We start from the raw sequence: 21095 nt of genomic DNA on the forward strand, positions 1-21095 counted from the left end.
AATAAAGTTCACTAAAATAATTGCAATCAAATCATTTTAGCTGTTTTTAAAAATATATATACATATACATATATATATATATATATATATATATATATATATATATGCGCAATAGTATGAAAAGGAATCCTTAATTCAGTACCTTCCTTGAAACTACTCCAGTGAAAAGGTACACAGTAGGTGAGAAAAAAGGACCATAAAAATTACTGGTTTCAATGAATTCCCTCTTTGACCGTAATGGAAAGTAAACTACAGGGTAGGAAAAGATTCAAGAATAGGATAAAACGTAACAAACATATAAATCCAGATCTGAACAGAAAAAATCTTTATCTAAATGAATTTTAAGAGTTCCAACATGCAGATATTTAATATAGGCCTGACTTTTACTAATATGTGAAGTTATCATATCAGGAATACTAAAATAGACAATATACTTGCATATCTTATTTGAGAATCTATGCCAAAGTATTAAAACACTTCAGTTGACCCACGTAATTTTGTAAACAAATGTACATTATTCTTTCAAGGAAAATGTCACAATTAACAGACAATATATTTGATGGCACTAGCATCTAAAACCTAACACACTGTACTTCTTCCTATAGCTTTGGCTTTTAGCATTCAGCTGTATCATTTTAGAAACAGAGAAAGCCAAATGCAGGAAGAAAAACACTCATGAAAACAGACCATATTCCCAACAGTCTTATTTGCTATAGCAGAACCAGAAGCTAACACTCCTGCTAAAGGAGTGAACAAGTGCAGACAATGCACACAATATAGATTCAACACTAGGAATACCTAATGAATGTAACAGGAGTGGCAAGCAAAAACACAGATTATACCAAATGATAATCATCTTTTACCTGGATCTGGAGGGGCTTGTTGCTGCCAATGTGGGTATGCATTTCCCCACCCTTGGGGAGCATAAGGGGCTGGAGGGCCACTGAAAAGACAGAAATCAATTTAAAAATACAACTTACCAAAATCTGTAATCTTTGAAGAAAAGCCAAGAGCAAAACTCAAAACTTACTGAGGAGCAGGGCCAGGCGGTCCTGGATTATAAGGTGCAGGGTTATATGGTCCCATTGGAGTTCCTGGTCCAGGAGGCCCAGGAGGCCCATGGGGGCCAGGGACACCATGGGGCCCATGGGGTACAGGTGGCCCTAAAGGATTTACTGGGCCCTGCAAAAAGACAAAAATCACAAAGACAATAAAGGTTAAACATTTCAAAAGTCAAATAACCTTTCATTTCTACACCTTTACCTACCTGTAATCTAAAATTTATGTTTTTCCTTCATTCCTTACCCATGCTGCAAAAATCTAACTCTACCACATTGAGACATGTAAAATTAATTCAAATTAACAGTATTAGCAAAGACCTGATACATTTCCTTTATCTTCTACTCTTTTCAGACTACTCCCTTTTCCATTATTTCCCTTTCCTTGTACAATTCTTACTTTTACTATTCCTTCATCATCTTAATCACGGAAGCTTACCAAACATCAAGTTCTTTCCTTTACCTCTTCTCTCTCTGCATCAACTCTACATCTACTCTCCTAACATTAATCAGAGAAATATCTTAACAACATAGTGAAATGGCTGATGAATATTTTACCAATAATGAATACTAAACCAATAATATTTAGCAAGTTCTTCTTCAACAAAGTAGCCTTCCTCCTAGCCCTTCTGTCACTGAACCACTTTTGAATCAATTAAGTTCATTTTCTCCCTTACCCTTTATCATAATTTTCTAAATACATCAAGGATTTCCTTTTAATTGATTTAGTAAGTCACAGACTACTTCATATCCATTTCATGTTATAGTATAATTAATAATGCTTAGTTGATTCCTTTTTGATAATCCCAACTTGTAAGGACAACTAGATTCACCTGCTCTAAAATAAAATACTGTTAGTACTCACCATGTGACAATTTGGACAAAAATGCTTAATCTATATTTGGTTGTCAATTTTCTCACAATAAAGCTAAATACTTCATGACTTTTAAAATCCCTTTATTAACATTATCCCTCACTTCTATTAGCCATAACCTATCCTTTCTAAAGAGTAAAAAAAAAAAAAAAAAAAGATTACTGGAAAAAAAAAGTAGCAACATTTTATAGGGCAGGCATGCTTTTAAGTGATAGACACACATACTTCAAACATTTCATCCCTATAACCCTATAAGGTAGGTATAATTATCCTTACTTTCAGAAGAATGAGAGGCAAAAAAAAGTGTAAATATCTTCCTCTAAGATCATGCAGTCAGTAAATAATTGAGAGTATTTTGAACCTGGACACCTGACTCAGGAGTCCATGTTCTTAACTGCTTTTCCAGAACAACCTGTCTTGTATGTTCATCAATCCAAATGCAATCCTAATTTTGCTAATGATAGCAAAATCCAAAACCAAGGAGCACTAATCATTCTTCTGGCATCAATTCTTGCCATTACTGAGTCCAACAATTATTTTCCTCATGTTTTTGAACAATTACATTTATTCTCCTTATCAGAGAACTTAGAATATTTGTGTGTATTTTTAAGGTATTCTTAAGTGTCTTTTCTACATCTATTTTTGTTTTCCCAAGCATGGAGAAACACCTCATTCAGAGCATGGCAAACATCAAGGAGAATTTTCCTAAGATATTCTAATTATTAATAATAAACTAAGAAGCTCCCTCACAATATGTTAATTCTTCACAGTAAAATAAACATAGTAAAGCAGTATTTTGGGGGCTCCAAAACCACTGCAGATGGTGACTGCAGCCATGAAATTAAAAGACACTTGCTCCTTGGAAGAAAAGTTATGACCAACATAGATAGCATATTAAAAAGCAAAGACATTACTTTGCCAACAAAGGTCTGTCTAGTCAAGACTATGGCTTTTCCAGTAGTCATGTACGGATATGAGAGTTGGACTATGAAGAAAGCTGAGCACCGAAGAATTGATGCTTTTGAACTTTGGTGTTGGAGAAGACTTTTGAGAGTCCCATGGACTACAAGGAGATCCAACCAGTCCATCCTAAAGGAAATCAGTCCTGAATATTCATTGGAAGGACTGATGCTGAAGGTGAAACTCCAATACTTTGATGGAATTTTGCCCCCTGATGGGAAGAACTGACTCACTGGTAAAGACCCTGATGCTGGTAAAGATTAAAAGTGGGAGAAGGGGACAACAGAAGATAAGATGGTGAGATGGCATCACTGATTCAATGGAAGTGAGTCTGAGTAAACTCTAGGAGTTGGTGATGGACAGGGAAGCCTGGAGTGCTGCAGTCCATTGGGCTGCAACAAGTTGGACACGACTGAGCGAATGAACTGAAAGCACTATTTCCTCATTATTTTCAAACTTGGTTAGGTATCAGGATCACCTGGAACATTCTTAAAATTAGACACTGGGCCCTACTGCAGACATTCTGAATTACAATTATATGTTACATGCTGAAATGTAAAGCACACAAGCTGTCTACATTCCAAATTCCCCTAGATGACTGTCTGGAGCCAGTCTAAGAAATAGGATAATAGGATAATGTAGAGTTCTACTTTAATGAGGGGGGAGGCATCTGATTCTTCTTTGCCTCACCAAGGTTGCCCTTAATAAACAGTAAGCAAGCAGTAACAGTCACCAAGTAAGTCCTTAATAAATAGTGACTTCTGGTTAACTATCTATATCTTTTAGTATTTTTCACAACCCTCTACTAACCCTAATGTTGTAACTCAAGTAATGTCATCTTGTCTTATTTACCCACACTCCAGTACAAGATTTTGAATACCTGTAACTATATAACTTTTTTTTTTTTTTTTACTGCTGGACAATCTTTTCTATATTGTTAGGTGTCTGTTGTGATCAGATCTATAATTTTAGAGTAGAAATTAACACTTTTCTTATAGGAACGTATCAATTAATGTCTTATATAACTAATAGAACCTGTGCTAACAACAGGACGTTTAAAGCATACTCACACCAATCTTTTCTTCTATGAGTTGCCGAGCATAGTCTATTTGCTGTGGAGTGCCACGAATTGTAAATAACTTCATATTAGGATCTGCATTAGGTGGAGGATTTCTCTGAAGTTCTATTCTTGCACCAGACTGTTGGCTTATGCTTTTTATGGTTTCACCCCCTAAAATCAAAACACAGTAATTTCTTTAAAGATTCATAGGATACAAGTGGAGCTATTCAAAAGGAACTGATTATAATTAAGGAAGTTTTGAATAGTATCCCATCTGCCAATATGCTATTAGGAGTTTCCATTTATTCTACATTTTAAATCAATTTATATAATATACAATCAATCATAATCATACACTTTAAAGTTTTAAGACATAGTTTAATATGTCTGTACCCAACCTTAAAATGAATTATCGTATCAACACTTGGTTCAAAGAAATTGCTTTTATAAGCAATGAGAAGCTAACACAATGACTTAAGAATTCAAAAACTTAAAAACATGTGTCAGGAAACAGCAAAATAAACAAAAACACTCAAACCATTTTCCAGGTGAGAAGAAAAGTTTTTTACACTAATAATTAAACTGCTGATCCTCTTCTCTAGAAACCAATGTGATTCAAATCCCACTCTAGATTTAAGTACATATAAGGCCCTTCATTTAGGCTTTAGCTGTTACATATCAGCATAAGAACACTTTCCTACTAAAATACAGCCAAAGAAAAATCACTGCTATTCATCTACAACAACAACAGAAATAGCATCCAGAAAATCAGATAAAGCATTAAATTATTAACCACACATTAATAGTTTTAAATACATTGCCTTTTCCTATTATTAATCCAGTTTTCCCAGTTGGGACAATGAAATTAAATTCCTGTAGTCCACCAGGTGGTCCCATGTTCCAGTTGCCTTGACCTCTACCTCTTCCTCGACCACCAGGTCCAGGTCCACCAGGATTACCAGCCTAAAGAGGGCAAAGACAAAGTCAGAAGAGTCAGAAACTCTTCTTTCCACAATAAAATTATTGCATGTCTATTTCCCTCAACTTTCATTTTTTCTAAATCTTAAATTTAGAGAAGCTAGGAGATGCCATCCACCCCCAAATCAACAAACCACCACCACCTTTTATTCTGTTTTACTGTGGTGAATAAACTAGTGCACTTATGTAGCTGCCCTCCTGCTCCAAGATGTGTACCTTAAAGCAATTTAAACTTCCTAGCAATTAATAAAGTTTCATCTAACAGATTTTGATTTAACAACTATGGAGGGGAACTTCCACATTTAATGAAGGAAAATCTTCTTTAATGAAAACAAAGCAATGAACATATTAACATTCTATCAAACCTGAACACTTCGAAGGAGGTCTGTAATAATCTCTGCAGCATGCTGACATCTGTCTGGAGGTCCTGTTATTTGTGCTATTCTATCAGGTGTTGTTCCATCATCTTCAAAACAATGAAACAAAATTGGATTAATTTAACATTAAATTAATGAGTGTTAAAAGAAATTGCCAGCAAAGCTTAGAAAATTAACGTAAGTACTCACCTGGCTTAAACTGAATTCGAACACCAGCATCATTTTGTATTTTTTTAATCATCTCTCCATTTCTTCCTATTACAATGCCAACAGCAAATCTTGGAATGGGGACCTTATGCAAAGAAAACTAAGTATCAGGAAAGCCATTTCCTGAAAAATGTATCTGCCTCAAACCACAGAAGCACTATATTTATATAGAAGAGGTTAAAAAGATACAAAATATACTGTATTCTAAGTTGAAAAGTTGCGGGGGCGGGGAGGACAATACAATGTTAGAGAAGGCTATGTAACACAAAACAGGGAAAATCCTAGTTTATTTATGGACTAGCATTCAATCATTTCTGAATTGGTATTTTTACTTACATCTATTCCTTCATTTCCTCCTATTCTTGACCCATACTCATTTCGAACTTCTCTGAAACCACCTTGATCACGAATTAACTCTAACACCATCTCCTTGGCTTGCTGAAGTACAAAAAAAATTACCCAATTTAGGAAGCGTGTCTCAAAACATTGTAATTAGTCATGCATGTTTTACCCACTGCTATCCACCCCAAATCCCCTACTGTAAAATATAAACTTAAGTTTACTTGAACTTTGTATGGGTCTCCTGTAATCCTAAGAGGTTTGTCAGCACCAGTATTCTGAGGTCCATCTTGGATCATAACCATTTTAACTCCAGCCCGTTCCTGTTAATCACAGAAATCAGACGTATTAACAAAAGGGGAGAAGGAGGAAACAGGCTTCAAAATAGACAAAGTAATCATTTTAAATAGTAATACCTGAAGTTGTTTAATAGTCTCTCCCCCTTTTCCAATTACTAATCCTGCTTTGCTAGCTGGAATCATGATTTCTTGAACTGCATTTCCTGGTCCATCACCATGATGGAAGCCAGGGGCTGGTCTTCCTTTTTCAACAATCTGGTCCAGTAACCGTTTTGCTGATCTGTTAACAAATTAATAGTCAATACAAAATAATCAGGTATTTCGTCCATCCCAATTCAGATTTAGGTGGCCTAAAAGTAAATTTTAAAAATTCAAAGAAAATATCATCAATATAAAAAACTGAAACCATGCAATAAATTTTCCAGGTATATAATCTTCAATATTTTTGAGAACAGTATGAAACTTCCAAGAAGACATACCCTACTTCTAAAGTTATCTCAGAATAAAGCTCATTCATCCAAAAATTAAATGATGCATTTATTTTTAAAACTTTACTTTGGTTACTCATGTTAAAATTTATTTATTCATTCAACAAATAATTTAAATATGTCAACTATATATGCAAGGTACTATTCTAGGTTGGAGTTACAGCACTGAAATAACAGTTAAGGTATGTGTTGATGTGGCTTAACTTTATTAAATAAGTAAACACAGAAGGTTAAATAAATAACTCATCTGTTAAGTGCTATAAAGAATATTAAAGCAAGATAAGAAGGACAGATTGTATGTGTGTGTGAAGGGATGCTATTTTATGTAAAATAGATGAATGAGGAATTCCTTGGCAGTCCAGTAGTTAGGACTCTGCACTTCCACTGCAGTGGGGCATGAGTCCAATCTCTGGTCAAGCAACTAAGATCCGGGCAGCTGCATAGTAGTGATCAAAAAGTAAATAAATGAAAATAAACAAAAACTTTACTGATAAGGAGACATTTAAGCCAAGACCTGAATTAAGTACAGGAGTGACTATGAAAACATCTGGGGGAAAAACATCCCAGGGAGAAGAACTAGGAAATACAAAGGATTCAAATGAGAAGTATTCTTGGTGTCCTGAAAAAATAGAGAAGAGGCTAAACAGAAAAGAGGCTACTAGAACAGAGCTGGGAGAATAGCAAAATATGCAGTAAGAAAGGTGGCAGGGAACCTGAGCCATGATAAAGACACTGACTTCTACTGTAAATGGGAAAGCATTAAAGGGTTTTGAACAAAGTACTATATGAATTGACTCACATTTTAAAAGGATCAGTATGGCTGTACTATAATTGGACAAAGCTAAAAAAAAAAAAAAAAAAAACAAACAACACAACAACAACAAAAAACAGAAACACCTTGCAGTAATACAGGCAAATGGTACCAGAATTAAGGTGACATGGAAGGTGACAAGAAGAGGCTGAATTCTAAATAAATTATGAAAGATAAAATGACCAAGAGTTGCTTATGGATAAATAGGTCATTAAAGAAAGATAAAGTATTAGAACAGTTGTCATACAATGAAATGAAATGAATTAGACAAGTCAAAGTATGGACTGGAAAAACAATGATTCTGTTTTTAACAAGCTAAACTTTGATATGTTTAAAAGACATCCAAGTGTAGAATATACTGAGGAAGCAACAGGATATATACATCTGGAATTAGGGAAAGAAATCAAGGCTGAAGATTCAAGCAGTGACCACCTTTCAAATTTTTTGGTAAAAGAGTCCTGAAAAATAGAAATGTGGGGTTCAAAGATGGTTTTATGTTCAGATAAAGGGATTTTTTTAAGCATGTTTATGTGCTATTAGGAATTTTCTAGAAAAGGGGAAAAGTAATAGTGCACAAGAAAAGTTGGTTCAATTGCAGGGATAACATGCTTCAGGAAGGAGGGACTGGAACATGATTTTCATACTTACTGGACAGACTCGGGTGTTCCAGTTAACATACAAGACCTTTCTGGAAGGCCACCACTATCTACAATTAAAAACAAACAAAAATCTTAGGCCAAGAAAAGAGTAACAGCATCATTTTCACTAACAACTTTAAATATGCTAGTTTTCTTGTGACTTTGAAAATTACAGCAAGAGAATAACATTACCAGGAGCTATCTGTATTTTACATCCAGATTCCTGTTGTATGCGTGAGATCTGTTCACCTCCTCTGCCAATTACTAGTAAGAAAAAAGAAAATTATTTGCTGAAAGGTTTTAAAGTATATTTTGACTATGTCTTTTCAAAGCGTCAAAAAAATTAGATTACTTACTAAATCCAACCATTCCATCTGGAACTTTGTATTCTTCTGTCATTACAGACCTGCTAAGAAATGACAGAAACTAACATTTTTCTTCGAAGAAACATAATTTGTTTACAAATAAAAATAAACATAGAAATCTAACAGCTTCTAAGAGCTTAAACTAAGTTTGTAGGCACACACTTAAAATACTCAAAAGTCAAAATATGAGGCCTATGTAGCTAAAAAAGCACTTGGGGTACAGTTCAGAAGTATCATTTTAAGTTATTTTAATCACTTTAGTTTTTCCAAAGGGTGGCTAATTCCACCCATCCTTCCAAAGTATAAATGTATCTCACTCAAAAAGAAAACTGATCATTCACTATTATCTATTTGAGTCAAGGGCTTTAAAGGATTCACACACACACACACACACACACACAAAGACATGTATATTCACTATATACTAACTTGGTTATATTTCACATTGAATTCAACTAAAACTTGCAAAATACTCTTAGAAAAGCTTTTATTTTACTATACCTTTGCTGCTGATGCATTGGTGGTAACTGTGTTCCAAAAGCTACCAAAAAATTAAATGAAATAAAAATTATTTTATTTAAATTGACAGATGTTTAACAATATCATCATTTAAAGCAATTCTACAATTTCCCCGACATAAGACAACATCTTGAAAAGAATAAAATTTTACGCAGAATACTTAAATCAACAGTCAGCAAGAAACTCAGCGAAAGGGCAGACATTATTAACAATAGCATTAAAAAATGTCCTTTTTCAAGTGTTGTTAAGCAAAGATTAAGAAATGGAACTGTAACACTTATGTTCAGAGCAGCACAACTCACAGTAGCCAAGACATGGAAACAATTTAAACGTCTGTTGACAGAAGAATGGATAAAGGAAGATATGGTATATATACAGAGTGAAATACTATTAGCCATAAAAAAGAATGAAATATTGGCATTCACAGGAACATGGATGCAACTAGATATTATCGTACTAAGTGAAGTCAGAAAGAGAAAGACAAATACCATGTGATATCACTTATATGTGGAATCTAAAATATGACACAAATGAATCTATCCAAGAAATAGAAATAGACTCGTAGGCAGAGAACAGACTTGTGACTGGTGGATGGGGGGTGTTGGAGGGATGGAGTGAGAGGTTGGCGTTAGCAGATACAGACTATACATATATATGGATAAACAACATGTTCTTACTGTACAGTACAGGGAACTATATTCAATATCCAATGATAGACCATAATAGAAAATATAACATCTATCAATTAAAAACTGGGAATCATAAAACAAATTGAATACATAAAATGATTTAGCAACCAAATCTTATAATATATACACTGCCATAACAGAAATGGAAGATTATAAAGATAGAAGGTATATCTTTACAAATAAATTCACTCAAAAAGAAAATTTATGATCTTCAAATAACTTCAAAGATACCACAGAACATAGGAACAAAATCCTGTTATTAAAATTTAGTTTTTAACCAAATTTAAAATAAATACTTACAGTCATTTTGAGGAGCAACTTTCTTAGCATCTGGCTGATCTGCAAAATTAAAGAGTCTTTTAATTTTTTGCCAATAATATAAGACTCAGATCCCCCATACCCAATCAAGAACACCAATATAAACATTTATGGAAGTAGCTGAGGGTATGGTTTATCATTTGAACCAAAACCACCAAACTCAGCCCAAACACTTAGGAATCGAAATAAAGAAAACTGCACTTCTTTCATGCTCTTCATGTTTAAAAGATGCACAGACATTAAAAGAAAATTCTTTTTTACTGAATCAAATCACTGACCTTAATGTATGTCAATCACTTTAGAATGATACAAGAAAGTATTTAGTCCATTAGTTAGCAAAACATCACATGCTAAAGTCTAATGATGCTTCCCACTGTAGGAACTGAAGATTGGAAGGAAAAGAACCTATCAAAATGTGAAATTTTGACATATCAAAAGCTGAGTGTACCTGACAATGAACACAAAGCTATGCAAAATAAGTAAAAAAAAAAAAAAAAAAAAAAAAATCACATTACAAGGCAATCTCAAGCTAAACTGTTCTACTGTTCCTAACCAAACATTTCACAGCATAAACTTCAGCAGAAACTCAACAACTACATGACTTCATCTTTATCTACATCCTTTACACACATGAATACAATGCATACCTTAGAATAGGCAACCTACAGCTCAAAGTACTACATTCTCCTCCCCCCTTCAAACTTAAATGATTAAACATCAGAATGTTGTGCAGCAAAAATTCAGACACATAATCCAAGAAATATTTGTGTCCATTTAAGAATCCACTGGTTTATTTCACGTTTACATACTGAACACAGGTAATAAATAAAAATTCCTGCCTTTAAAAGGAGAGGGCATTCCCTCCCAGTGTGTTGTACTGCTCGGACTTGTCCAAGAGCCATCTACACATAAAATAAAAAGAATACATTACATACAACATCTGAAGCATCATTAGCTCATTTTTTTTTTTGTATATTAAAACCTCACTATAAATGTGAAAGACACTTAAATAAAAGGAAACCAAGTACTCCTGATCAAAAGCTACAAATACATTCTATAAGCTCATTCAGAATCCTCCTTTAAAAAAGAATAAAAGGGCAAAAAGAAAATGTATCAAAATTCATACATCAAATCTAAAATAAAAAATACGTGCAGACTTCTAAATTCAGAAGCTTCAACAATTATGTTTTTTAAAAAAATACAAAGCACTGTATATCTACTGTTTTAAGCCACATTTTGAGTTAAACCTGAAACACAAAACAAGGTACTAAAGCAAACAAAAAGGTAACAATGGTATAACCTGCAACACACAAAAGTAGCAAACTATATAGCAACTTCAACCTTTAAAGTGAAATCTCAAATAACAATGAGAATATAGCATCTCAGATTAATTCATGTATGATGAGAAAAACCAGTGAGATGTTTCCTAGACTTTTACTTCAGTATATTAACAAGTTGTCTGTGCAAACTATCAATCTGGCACAATCCTAAAAGAGGGAACATAGTGTTTTCTACTAAGACAAAACTGGCTGGTTAACTCAAATTTTACCTACCTTGTTTAGGTCTCTTTTTACCCCCTCTCCTTCTGAGGCCAATATAACCCTTACAATTTTAGGAACCTTATGATAAAAGCAATGTTTCAAAAAAAGAACACTTGAAAAGCAATGAAAATCACTTCAACTAAACTCTGTGTAAAACAATTTAAAATATTTATGGCTATAACTTACCTCCATCTTCCAAAGGTCTTTTTTGTCCCCCATAACCATAGTCATTTGAATTCAGTGACGTACCAGCATCACCTCCAATTTTTGCTGCAATCTTAAAAAACAAAACACATCATCAAGGACAGCATCATAGCTTTAACTATTCAGTACTAAATTTCCTCACATATGCTAAATATCTATCACGTAAGAAAATTAACTTGATAGACAAATTAAAATAATTCGATTTATATCATTAATAACTTCAGACAGTTAAATCATTATCATCTGAAACTTTCTGATATATCTCTATAAAAACAAAGAACTAATCAATCAGGAATCTTTAGAAGACTGACTGAAGAACTTTGAGGAAAGTCTGACTCCTAATTCTGTCTTCTCCATGACCATGTGTTGGCTGGCTCAGAGAGAACAGCTGTGAACAGCTTATGAAATGCTAAGGCTATGCTGTCTAACAAGATGTAAAATGCCACTCACATCTGGTCAGTGAGTACTTGATATGTCTAGTCCAAACTGAGATGTACTTCAAGTGTAAAAGACACACTAAGTAGTGAAACTGTGGAACAAATACAAAGCATCCCCCAAATTCTTACACTGAATACAATAAAATGGCAATATTTTACATACGTTGAGTTAAAATATGTAACTTGCATAATACTTCTTCCGGACAATCTTTTTCTAAGGAAATGTGGAGGTGTGGGGGAAACCTGGGAAGTTGTACATCTAAGTCTATTATAGAACCACGTTCTGGGGCAAACGTTGTATAAGAAATACCAGCCTCACAAGTGAGGCAAAACCAGGGGATATTTATGGCATTTTTCTATGAAAAAGGAAATGGAACTAAAATTACTGAGTGCCAACAGACCAAACTGACTATCTGTAATAAACGTTTTATACTCATTTTGTCACTGAATCACCACAACAATTCTGAGATAGAGTGCTTATGAGATAATCATTTTACAACTGAAAAATATCTCAAGAGGCATAGCAAGTCAATGGTGAAGTTCCAATTTCTACAGAGCTCCACGGAAATTACTAAAGGGGTAGTCACCAAAGATGGGTGATGTACTGATGTTATTCTTTGAATCTTGAGTATGTTTGAAATTTTCCATGATAAAAGTTAAAGAGAAAATGAAACTTTTGATGACTGGAATTCTTCCAAAGAGAGATCTTGATGTGGAACTAAACCAAGTGCCTCAGGCTTCATTGTAACTAGAAAACTGTGAAGGATAAGTGTATATAACAACCTGAATTCAAAATGTATCACATAAGTCCTGATACTTACATTATCTGTTCCCATATACCAAATATATTTCCTAGGGTTCCCAGATTTCCCTTTTTCTCATCTGTAAATGTAAACACCCACTACAAAGCATATTAGGATTAAATATAAAAATGCTTGATAAAAGAAGTATGTATTTCTTGATGCTATCTTAATCATCTTTCACTTTCTCAAAAGCTTATTTGTATATTTGATATGATTAATATTCTGAAAATTTTCCTCATCACACCTGAAAGTTGTTTTTCCACTTCAGTTTAAAGCAATGAGCATCTGAACTGTTGCAAAGGAACTTAGCTGCTGGGCACTGATTTATAAGTATTTCAGGTCTGAGAAACAACAATATACATGAAGGAAATAGTTTAGGCTGGCAATACCTTCTGCAATTAGCTTTTATAAATACTCTGAGTTTGCAAAGCAGCACTCCTTGAACTCCAAGGAACTTCTGCATAGAAAAAGGATTCTTAATTGGATATCTTCCTATTTATTGAATAGTTCTAAAAATATCCAAATGAAAACTGATCATTAAGTACACTCAGAAGAACCAGTTAACATATCTCAAAAATTCCAAACCAATACAAAAACATTGTTTGTGTTTAGATGCTTTGGTCCTGTTCAACTCTTTGCAACCCCGTGAACTACAGCCCACCAGGCTCCTCTGTCCATGGGATTTCCCAGACAAGAATACTGAAGTGGGATGCCATTTCCTTCTCCAGGGGATCTTCCTGACCCAGGGATCAAACCCACATCGCCTGCATTGGCAGGCAGGTTCTTTACCACTAGTGCCACCTGGGAAGCCCCCGTCACTAAAAATGTCAGTAAAAATCTTCTAGTAAAAATACTACTATTTGATCAGTTAAGTATATATTTGCTAGGTTACTTCACAGGATTACTTTAAGAGAAATAGTAATCCTTAAAATTCAACCTCTAGCTATATAAAATTCTTATGAGACCAGTAGAACTAAGTGTAGGCAACTTCTTTGATTTTAATTTACAATAAAAATACGAGTGTTCTATTTGGACTCTCCTTGCTTCTCAAAAGGGTAAATATTTTTTGTATTTTCACTGTTTTAGCATTGTCCACCTCTCTTCATTGATTATTCCTAGAATCTAAGAATTTTGGAGTTGAAAGAAAATTTAACAGATTCAGCCATACCACCTCATTTTCAAGAACAAAACAATAAAACCACAAACAATAGCACACAAAAGATTGACTTTCAGAAGTAATTACCTAAATGCCCCAAATGACTATCTCCTAAGTTTCAGTCTACATGCTTCCTTAGGCTTTGGGGTCCAACCGTGATTTGGGGTCAGTGGTAATTCTGGTTTTACTGCTTTGTGTCCTTGCCAAATTTCCTTAAGCATTTTGTGCCTCATTCATCTTCTGTGTACAAAAGAGATAAATAGTTTCTCCACTTACCTTGTAGGATAATTGTGGGAATTAAATGAATTAATACACACACGCTTAGCACAGAGACCTAGTATGTACCACATAAATTGCCAGTTACTATGAACAACTCAGCACACTAGAATTCAACAATGCAGAGTTCACAAGACTTCAAATGTTTGGTTCAAAAATTTTAACAGCCTTTTATTTATACTGGCCAAAGACATACATTTTGAAAGAATGCAATTATTTTCAAAACAAAATTTCATCACTAATTCATTAGATATATTCATTCAATTTAATAAATACTGAGTACCTACTATAGGAAAGGTCCTAATGGATTGTTTCCATGTACCAGAAATGTGAAGAGGCTAGAAATATTACTAGGCTGCCACTTCATTAATATTGTCCCCTCTCTACAGTCCTAAGTCTTTATTATCATAATCAAGCTTTGCTATCCTATCTCAAAATATGTTACTAAAAAAAGCCCCCAAAACAAAACTCTCAAATGCTAGTTTTCACTGAAAGAGAATAATGGTAAATAAAAAGTCAAGAGTTCTATTTTATAAATTTTTCTTTTTATTCAAACATAATAGTCTGAATTACTTTCATAATTATCAAGGAAGAGACTTAAAGAATTGAGTACCTAATGACTAATTTAATAGTTTAGAGGGGAAGTGATGAGGGTTGATAATCTTGCTTAACCTACGATCTACTACTCAGTCTCAGATTTACTTCTATCTTCATATAACTTTAAGGGGAAAAAAGTAGATATGCATTAATTTTCCAATGTTTCAGGGACAGAACTTGTTATCAGTGTGACCACTAAGTATCTAGTCAAACAATTTCAATATCACCCTCTACAGATAAAGCTTGAAATACCCAAATATAATTTCTAAACTATACCATTGGAAACCCTAGAGAAGAAATTTGGTGCCCCTGTGTTAGATTTAGCTCACAGAGTATTATAAAATCTGAAAACTTCACATTAAAAAAAAAAACAAACTATTAGAATTCTCTGGAAAAAAGACCGAGCTTCACTGCCAGATGGCAACAATCAGCTGGAGTAAATGCTACTAGCTTTAACTAGATAGGGTCCAGGGACCCTAATCATTTGTTCTGCTTTCCCGCATAACAAAGAACTGTTCAGCTGAAATGCCAATAGATTTCCCACCAGTATGTAGCTCTTTGAAGGCAATAAGCTGTTCTTATACCTCTTCCTTCCAAAGAACATAGCATAATACTCTGGACAAAGAAAAGAAACTTAAGGTTAGATGGAGATTTTGGAAATACAATTCAGAATCCATTTAATATAAATAAGGAAAAAAGTAGTTCAAATATTAACCTAACTTGTTCCGTAAACCCAAACACCTTTCCCTATACTCCACACCTGAATAATCAGACAAACAGCTACAACCAATATATATGGAAGCATTCTCAAATACCATGAGAAGGGGCAATTCAACTCGAATGCTAAACTTGAGAATATCAGATTTAAGATCAATTCTGTAGAAATAATCAAATCACAGCAAAGACACTTGTAAACTCTATTGAAGGACAAGAAATTCATAGTTTGAGGACAATTTCTATATTAAAAAAGCATTCTAACTTGGTATCCACCTTCACTTTTTCTCACCTCATTTTCCACCCTCCTTCCCCACCCAACCCTATCTCCAATGACTTCACTCAGGTTCTCATCTTCCCCCAAACCCCCATACCTTAGTGCATGCTGCTTCTTTATCCACTGGTCAAACTCTCATTCTTTAATGCCTTGCTTAAAATATCAGTCCTTTGGCAGTAGGGTACCCCACTCCCTTGTGATGTGTACAGTACCTGATTCACAGCAGAACTCTATAAATGTTTACAGGACAAATGGACGAATTAACAGTGCCTAAATCTTGTCTACGCTTTGAAAGCATTTATCAGATACTACTCTTTTGCATTTGGTTCTTTGACTATATCATGGCTTCCTAGAAAGCAAAAAATCCAATTAACACATTTTAAAAAGTCTCCAGTATCGAAGTATAGTGTATGGAACAAACTGATTCAATATGCTGCTTGAATAAATTAATTTCGGTTGAGTCTTCTCTAAAAACCCCTCTAACAGTGTTGCTGTCATTATATTAACGTTTCAGTCACGATTTTAAACAAGTTCAAAAACAGTAAATAAAAATTAGGTAAACAAATCGAATAATTGGTGTTAATGGTATCCCCCTGTTGACTACCTGGAAAATTTATGGTTATAAACAAGTACAGGTACATTTTTATTTATAATGTGTTCACATTATAAAAATATGAGCCGTATGCTACATCACTACAGATTTAAGGATTTTGAGTCAAATGATCCTTTAATCCAACTAGTTAAAAAGTAAGTTAATGAAGTGAACTCCTAATGTTATCAAAACATACCACAAAATTGATTTCTGATTACCATTAGCTTAACACTGTATTCCAAAAATGTCTAGCATCTAATAAGCATCGAATCACAAAGATTCTTACTTTTGCTTTAGACACAAATTCATACCGACTAAATACATTTGAAAATTACATGAAGGTAAAGTTCAAATTAAATCCTAGAGCACAACCTCTTTTCAACAGCTCCCGTTTGGGAAAGAAGTGCCTTCAAGGCAAATGTACGCACCTACGTAATACAAAGAGTCCTGGTCAGTTTACGACTCCGAACTGAGAGGCAGATTCAAACTGAAACTTCGGGTATGAACGACCTGAAGCCATTTTGAGAAGAGGGAAGGAGCCATAGAACACGCGTAAATCCCGCCCTGAGGAAGGATTCCAGCCCGGGATACTAGTGCTCCCTTAATTCTCTTCCTTGAATGTGTGAAAGTGAATGATACCGAAAGATTAACTGCGGGAGAGTTCGAATGGGCTGGAAGCTCTAAAGACTGCTTTAATGACAGGTCCCTTCCCTTACTATGGCTCCTACAGTCCTAGTCCTTTCCCAAACTCATTACTAGAAGCTTCCATACTATTGTGTAAAACTACGCGCGCTTTATCCCATGTAAGTGGATGTTCACTCAGAAGAAAAGGAAATGCTAACTCCTTGGAGAAAAAAGCGCGAGTACCGCAGAAGCGGGAGAATAACCTAAACCCATCTTCGCAGAGCATGCGTTGGGGTTCAAAGTGGCTCATACACTAAGAATACAAAACCCGAATTCCAGCTTATTACCAACGTGGAGAAACGTGAGTCTTCTCACATTTCAGAGGCCGGAAGGGCACTTCTTTCCTCTTCCTAACGCGCGAAGAAGTAGCGGCCTACTCCGCCAGCGGCCAATTACCGTGAGCTGTCGGGATCCCGCCGCGCGGTCCAGACTTACCTGCCGGGCTCTCTGCAGTGCATCTTTGAAAGCATCGTTAACTCCTCCACCACCACCACCGCCGCCTCCGCCACCGGCTGAGCCAGAGGAGGGTGGAGGCACTGTTGAATAGTCTGCCATGCCTACACTACAGTGGCCGCTACCGATTCCTCCCAGTGACCTCTCAGCCAACTGCTAAGAAAGAAAGAAAATGGCGGCCGTCAAGCCTGTATCGCATTCTTGTGCGACCATCGTGCCGTAAAGGGGCGGAGACTAAGAGAAGAAAATCTCGCGACGATTTGAGGCAACGCGCTGGCTTGAGGGGGTGAGGCTAGAAAAAGGCGAGGAGACATCGCGAGAATTGTCTTTATATTTCGCGAGAATGGGGTTTACTTTGGCACCGCCTCTTTGTGCATCCTTGGGCTAAGGTGGTACGATTTTTCCACTTTGGTGGTGGGTAAAGACTCGAGGGGCGACTGCGGTTCGCTTTAATTTTTGAAAGCCCGGAGGAATGGAGTAGTGTCTTATTGGCCGCCGCCTCAGGGAATAGAGTGGGTGGATTTTCCACCGAGGGTCATTCTGTTGTATCCTTGGGGAAGCATGTGACGTCGACAGGCGCAACGGCGGCGCAACAGTGTCTCGAGAGCGCTGCGGCCGGGAGTGCGCCTGGGAGAGAGCGCGCCCCGGCCGCCGCGAGGTGATGCTGCCGAAAACGTCCGCCCGGCCTAGCGGCAACGCGGCCTGATTTTCAGGGTAGTGAAGTGTCCCTGTATTTTACTTCTAGACTGTCAGTTTGGAGTTTTATCACAATTGGGGATGAATTCAGGCTGGAGGCCTTAGTTCTAGAGTTGATTTTACAAAGGTTTTGTGTAAATATTTTGGATGAGGCTGTGACGATATGATTGCTCATTTCTTTTTTAGAAATGTGATTGTTCCTAAAATGTAGTTTTCGCCGGACTTAGTAACCTAATGTCGTATGTAACCATGGCCAGTTTTATTGAGGTCCTTATAGTTATGAACAGCATCCATTTCTTGACAAATTCTTTGTGGCTTCTTGGCTTCTTAGAAATACTGTCCCAAACCTGTGAGAACTCAAATGTAATTTATTGTCATCTGGGAACTAGGTTGTTATTGTTACGTATTTTCTGTTATCTTCAATTACCAGGTAATTTCCTTTTGGAGCATATCGTCACGCATAATTTACTGCAATAGTAGTAGTAGTAGTTTAGACTCAGTAGTAATAGTTTCAGACACATTACAATGCTTTAGGAGTCTATTACAATGATTGTCTTTGTCTCCCTGCCCCCATTTTTTCCGCTTAGGTAACAAAGAATGAGGTAAAATGAACTTTACCAACTTTGGTATTTTGTGTTCAGTGAATCAGTTCTCAAAGTTTTTGTTTAGTCTCTCAGTCGTGTCTGACTCTTTCGAACTCCGTGGCCTGCAGCACGCCAGGCTTCCCTGTGGGTCACCATCTTCAGGAGTTTGCTCAAACTCATGTCTATTGAGTCGGTGATGCCATCCCACCATCTCATCCTCTGTCATCCCCTTCTCCTGCCTGCAATCTTTCCCAGCATCAGGGTCTTTTCCAATGAGTCAGCTCTTTGCAGCAGGTGGCCAAAGTATTGGAGCTTCAGCATCAGTACTTCCAATGAATATTCAGGATTATACCCCTTAGGATTGACTGATGTGATCTCCTTACTGTCCAAGGGACTCTCGAGTTTTCTCCAGCACCACAGTTCTGAAGGCATCAGTTCTTTTTTATTGTCCGGCTCTCACATTCGTACATGGGTGCTGGAAAAACCATAACTTTGACTATACAGACCTTTATGGGCAAAGTGATGTCTCTACTTTTTAATATGCTGTTTAGGTTTGTCATTACTTTTCTTCCAAGGAACAAGTGTCTTTTAATTTCATGGCTGCAGTCACTGTCTGCAGTGATTTTGGAACCCAAGAAAATAAAGTCTCACTGTTTCCATCCTTTCCCCATCTATTTCCCATGAAGTGATGGGACCGGATGCCATGATCTTAATTTTTTGAATGTTGAATTTTAAGTTTCATACTTTTTCCATTGCTAGTCTTACAGTAATTGAGAGAAATATGTGCTGCAGTCTTTGTTACATCTGAAGTTAACGTGTCCACTTGCTCAAGGCCCAAAATAAGTCGGATAACAGTTACATGCACGCAGTACACGTGGGCCATCATTCTCTTATTATTAGCTTTTCCTACCATCTTACAGCTCTGATTATCTTTTTCAGTGTGCAGCATGGTCATCTATTTCAATATAGGGGAAATTTGTATTTGGAAAAGCAGTGCATGTGTTGGGCTACAGATTTAAGCTTAACCGATAAGAAAATCTAAAAACAGTGTTGGGTGGTATTGCTAAATAGACTTTCTTCAGTTGTTCTTTGAGAAAGTCTGCCCAATAAATGGCAGTCAGTAATTGATTTTTTAATACTTTATTAATTAGACATACACCAGTTAGTCCTTATTGACATAGTTAGAGAATGCTATAATTTACCTCCAAAGAGATTTTATGTATACCACAATTTTAGTTATCTCTAAATATTAAAACATCTATTTCTGCTTTATTGACTGTGTCAAAGCCTTTGACTGTATGGATCACAACAAACTGGAAAATTCTGAAAGAGATGGCAATACCAGACCACCTGACCTGCCTCTTGAGAAACCTGTATGGAGGTTAGGGAGCAACAGTTAGAACTGGACATGGAACAACAGACTGGTTCCAAATAGGAAAAGGAGTACGTCAAGGCTGTATATTGTCATCCTGCTTATTTAACTTTTATGCGGAGTACATCATGAGAAACGCTGGGCTGGATGAAACACAAGCTGGAATCAAGATTGCTGGGAGAAATATCAATAACCTCAGATATGCAGATGACACCACCCATATGGCAGAAAGGGAAGAAGAACTAAAGAGCCTCTTGATGAAAGTGAAAGAGGAGAGTGAAAAAGTTGGCTTAAAGCTCGACAGTCAGAAAACTAAAATCATGGCATCCAGTCCTATCACTTCATGGCAAATAGATGGGGAAACAGTGGCAGACTTTATTTTTTTGGGCTCCAAATCACTGCAGGTGGTGACTGCAGTCATGAAATTAAAAGGTGCTTGTTCCTTGGAAGACAAGCTATGACCAACGTAGACAGCATATTAAAAAGCAGAGACATTACTTTGTCAACAAAGGTCCGTCTAGTCAAGGCTATGGTTTTTCCAGGAGTCATGTATGAATGTGAGAGTTGGACTATAAAGAAAGCTGAGCACTGAAGAATTGATGCTTTTGAACTGTGGTGTTGGAGAAGACTCTTGAGAGTCCCTTGGAGTGCAAAGAGATCCAATCAGTCCATCCTAAAGGAGATCAGTTCTGAGGTTCACTGGAAGGACTGATGTTAAAGCTGATGCTC

General features: G+C 36.0%; 2 protein-coding genes across 55 annotated transcripts in view; one reads left to right on the forward strand and one right to left on the reverse strand.

Annotated features, from left to right (window-relative positions):
* The window catches only part of FUBP1 (far upstream element binding protein 1), a 33040-nt gene extending 15119 nt beyond the window's left edge, over nt 1-17921 (reverse strand). For 14 of the 50 annotated variants that reach the window (XR_015160308.1, XR_015160300.1, XR_015160304.1 and 11 more), the window contains exons 1-17: nt 17697-17921; nt 11708-11798; nt 10820-10882; nt 9963-10001; nt 8956-8995; nt 8446-8498; nt 8282-8353; nt 8100-8157; nt 6270-6432; nt 6078-6176; nt 5851-5952; nt 5497-5599; nt 5296-5396; nt 4774-4915; nt 3963-4123; nt 1031-1182; nt 864-943 (exon numbers count right to left, since the gene is read on the reverse strand). Coding sequence is in view for 21 of the 50 variants with exons in the window: in XM_086390705.1 (XP_086246831.1) it covers nt 864-943; nt 1031-1182; nt 3963-4123; nt 4774-4915; nt 5296-5396; nt 5497-5599; nt 5851-5952; nt 6078-6176; nt 6270-6432; nt 8100-8157; nt 8282-8353; nt 8446-8498; nt 8956-8995; nt 9963-10001; nt 10820-10882; nt 11708-11798; nt 17697-17816 (1639 nt within the window). In the remaining 29 variants the exon portion in view is untranslated. Of the gene's footprint in view, nt 1-863; nt 944-1030; nt 1183-3962; nt 4124-4773; nt 4916-5295; nt 5397-5496; nt 5600-5850; nt 5953-6077; nt 6177-6269; nt 6433-8099; nt 8158-8281; nt 8354-8445; nt 8499-8955; nt 8996-9962; nt 10002-10819; nt 10883-11707; nt 11799-14208; nt 14849-17696 lie in introns of those variants that run through there. The other 36 variants (XR_015160317.1, XR_015160311.1, XR_015160315.1 and 33 more) reach the window with 8 other exon arrangements.
* The window catches only part of DNAJB4 (DnaJ heat shock protein family (Hsp40) member B4), a 45187-nt gene continuing 41116 nt past the window's right edge, over nt 17025-21095 (forward strand). For 2 of the 5 annotated variants that reach the window (XM_086390735.1, XM_086390733.1), the window contains exon 1: nt 18309-18428. The gene's annotated coding sequence lies outside the window, so the exon portion shown is untranslated. Of the gene's footprint in view, nt 18104-18308; nt 18429-21095 lie in introns of those variants that run through there. The other 3 variants (XM_086390736.1, XM_086390734.1, XM_086390737.1) reach the window with 3 other exon arrangements.

This window comes from Bos grunniens, chromosome 3, assembly GCF_055505025.1.
Source record: "Bos grunniens cultivar Pamir isolate PY7600 chromosome 3, Bosgru_T2T1.0, whole genome shotgun sequence".
Lineage (NCBI taxonomy): Eukaryota > Metazoa > Chordata > Mammalia > Artiodactyla > Bovidae > Bos > Bos grunniens.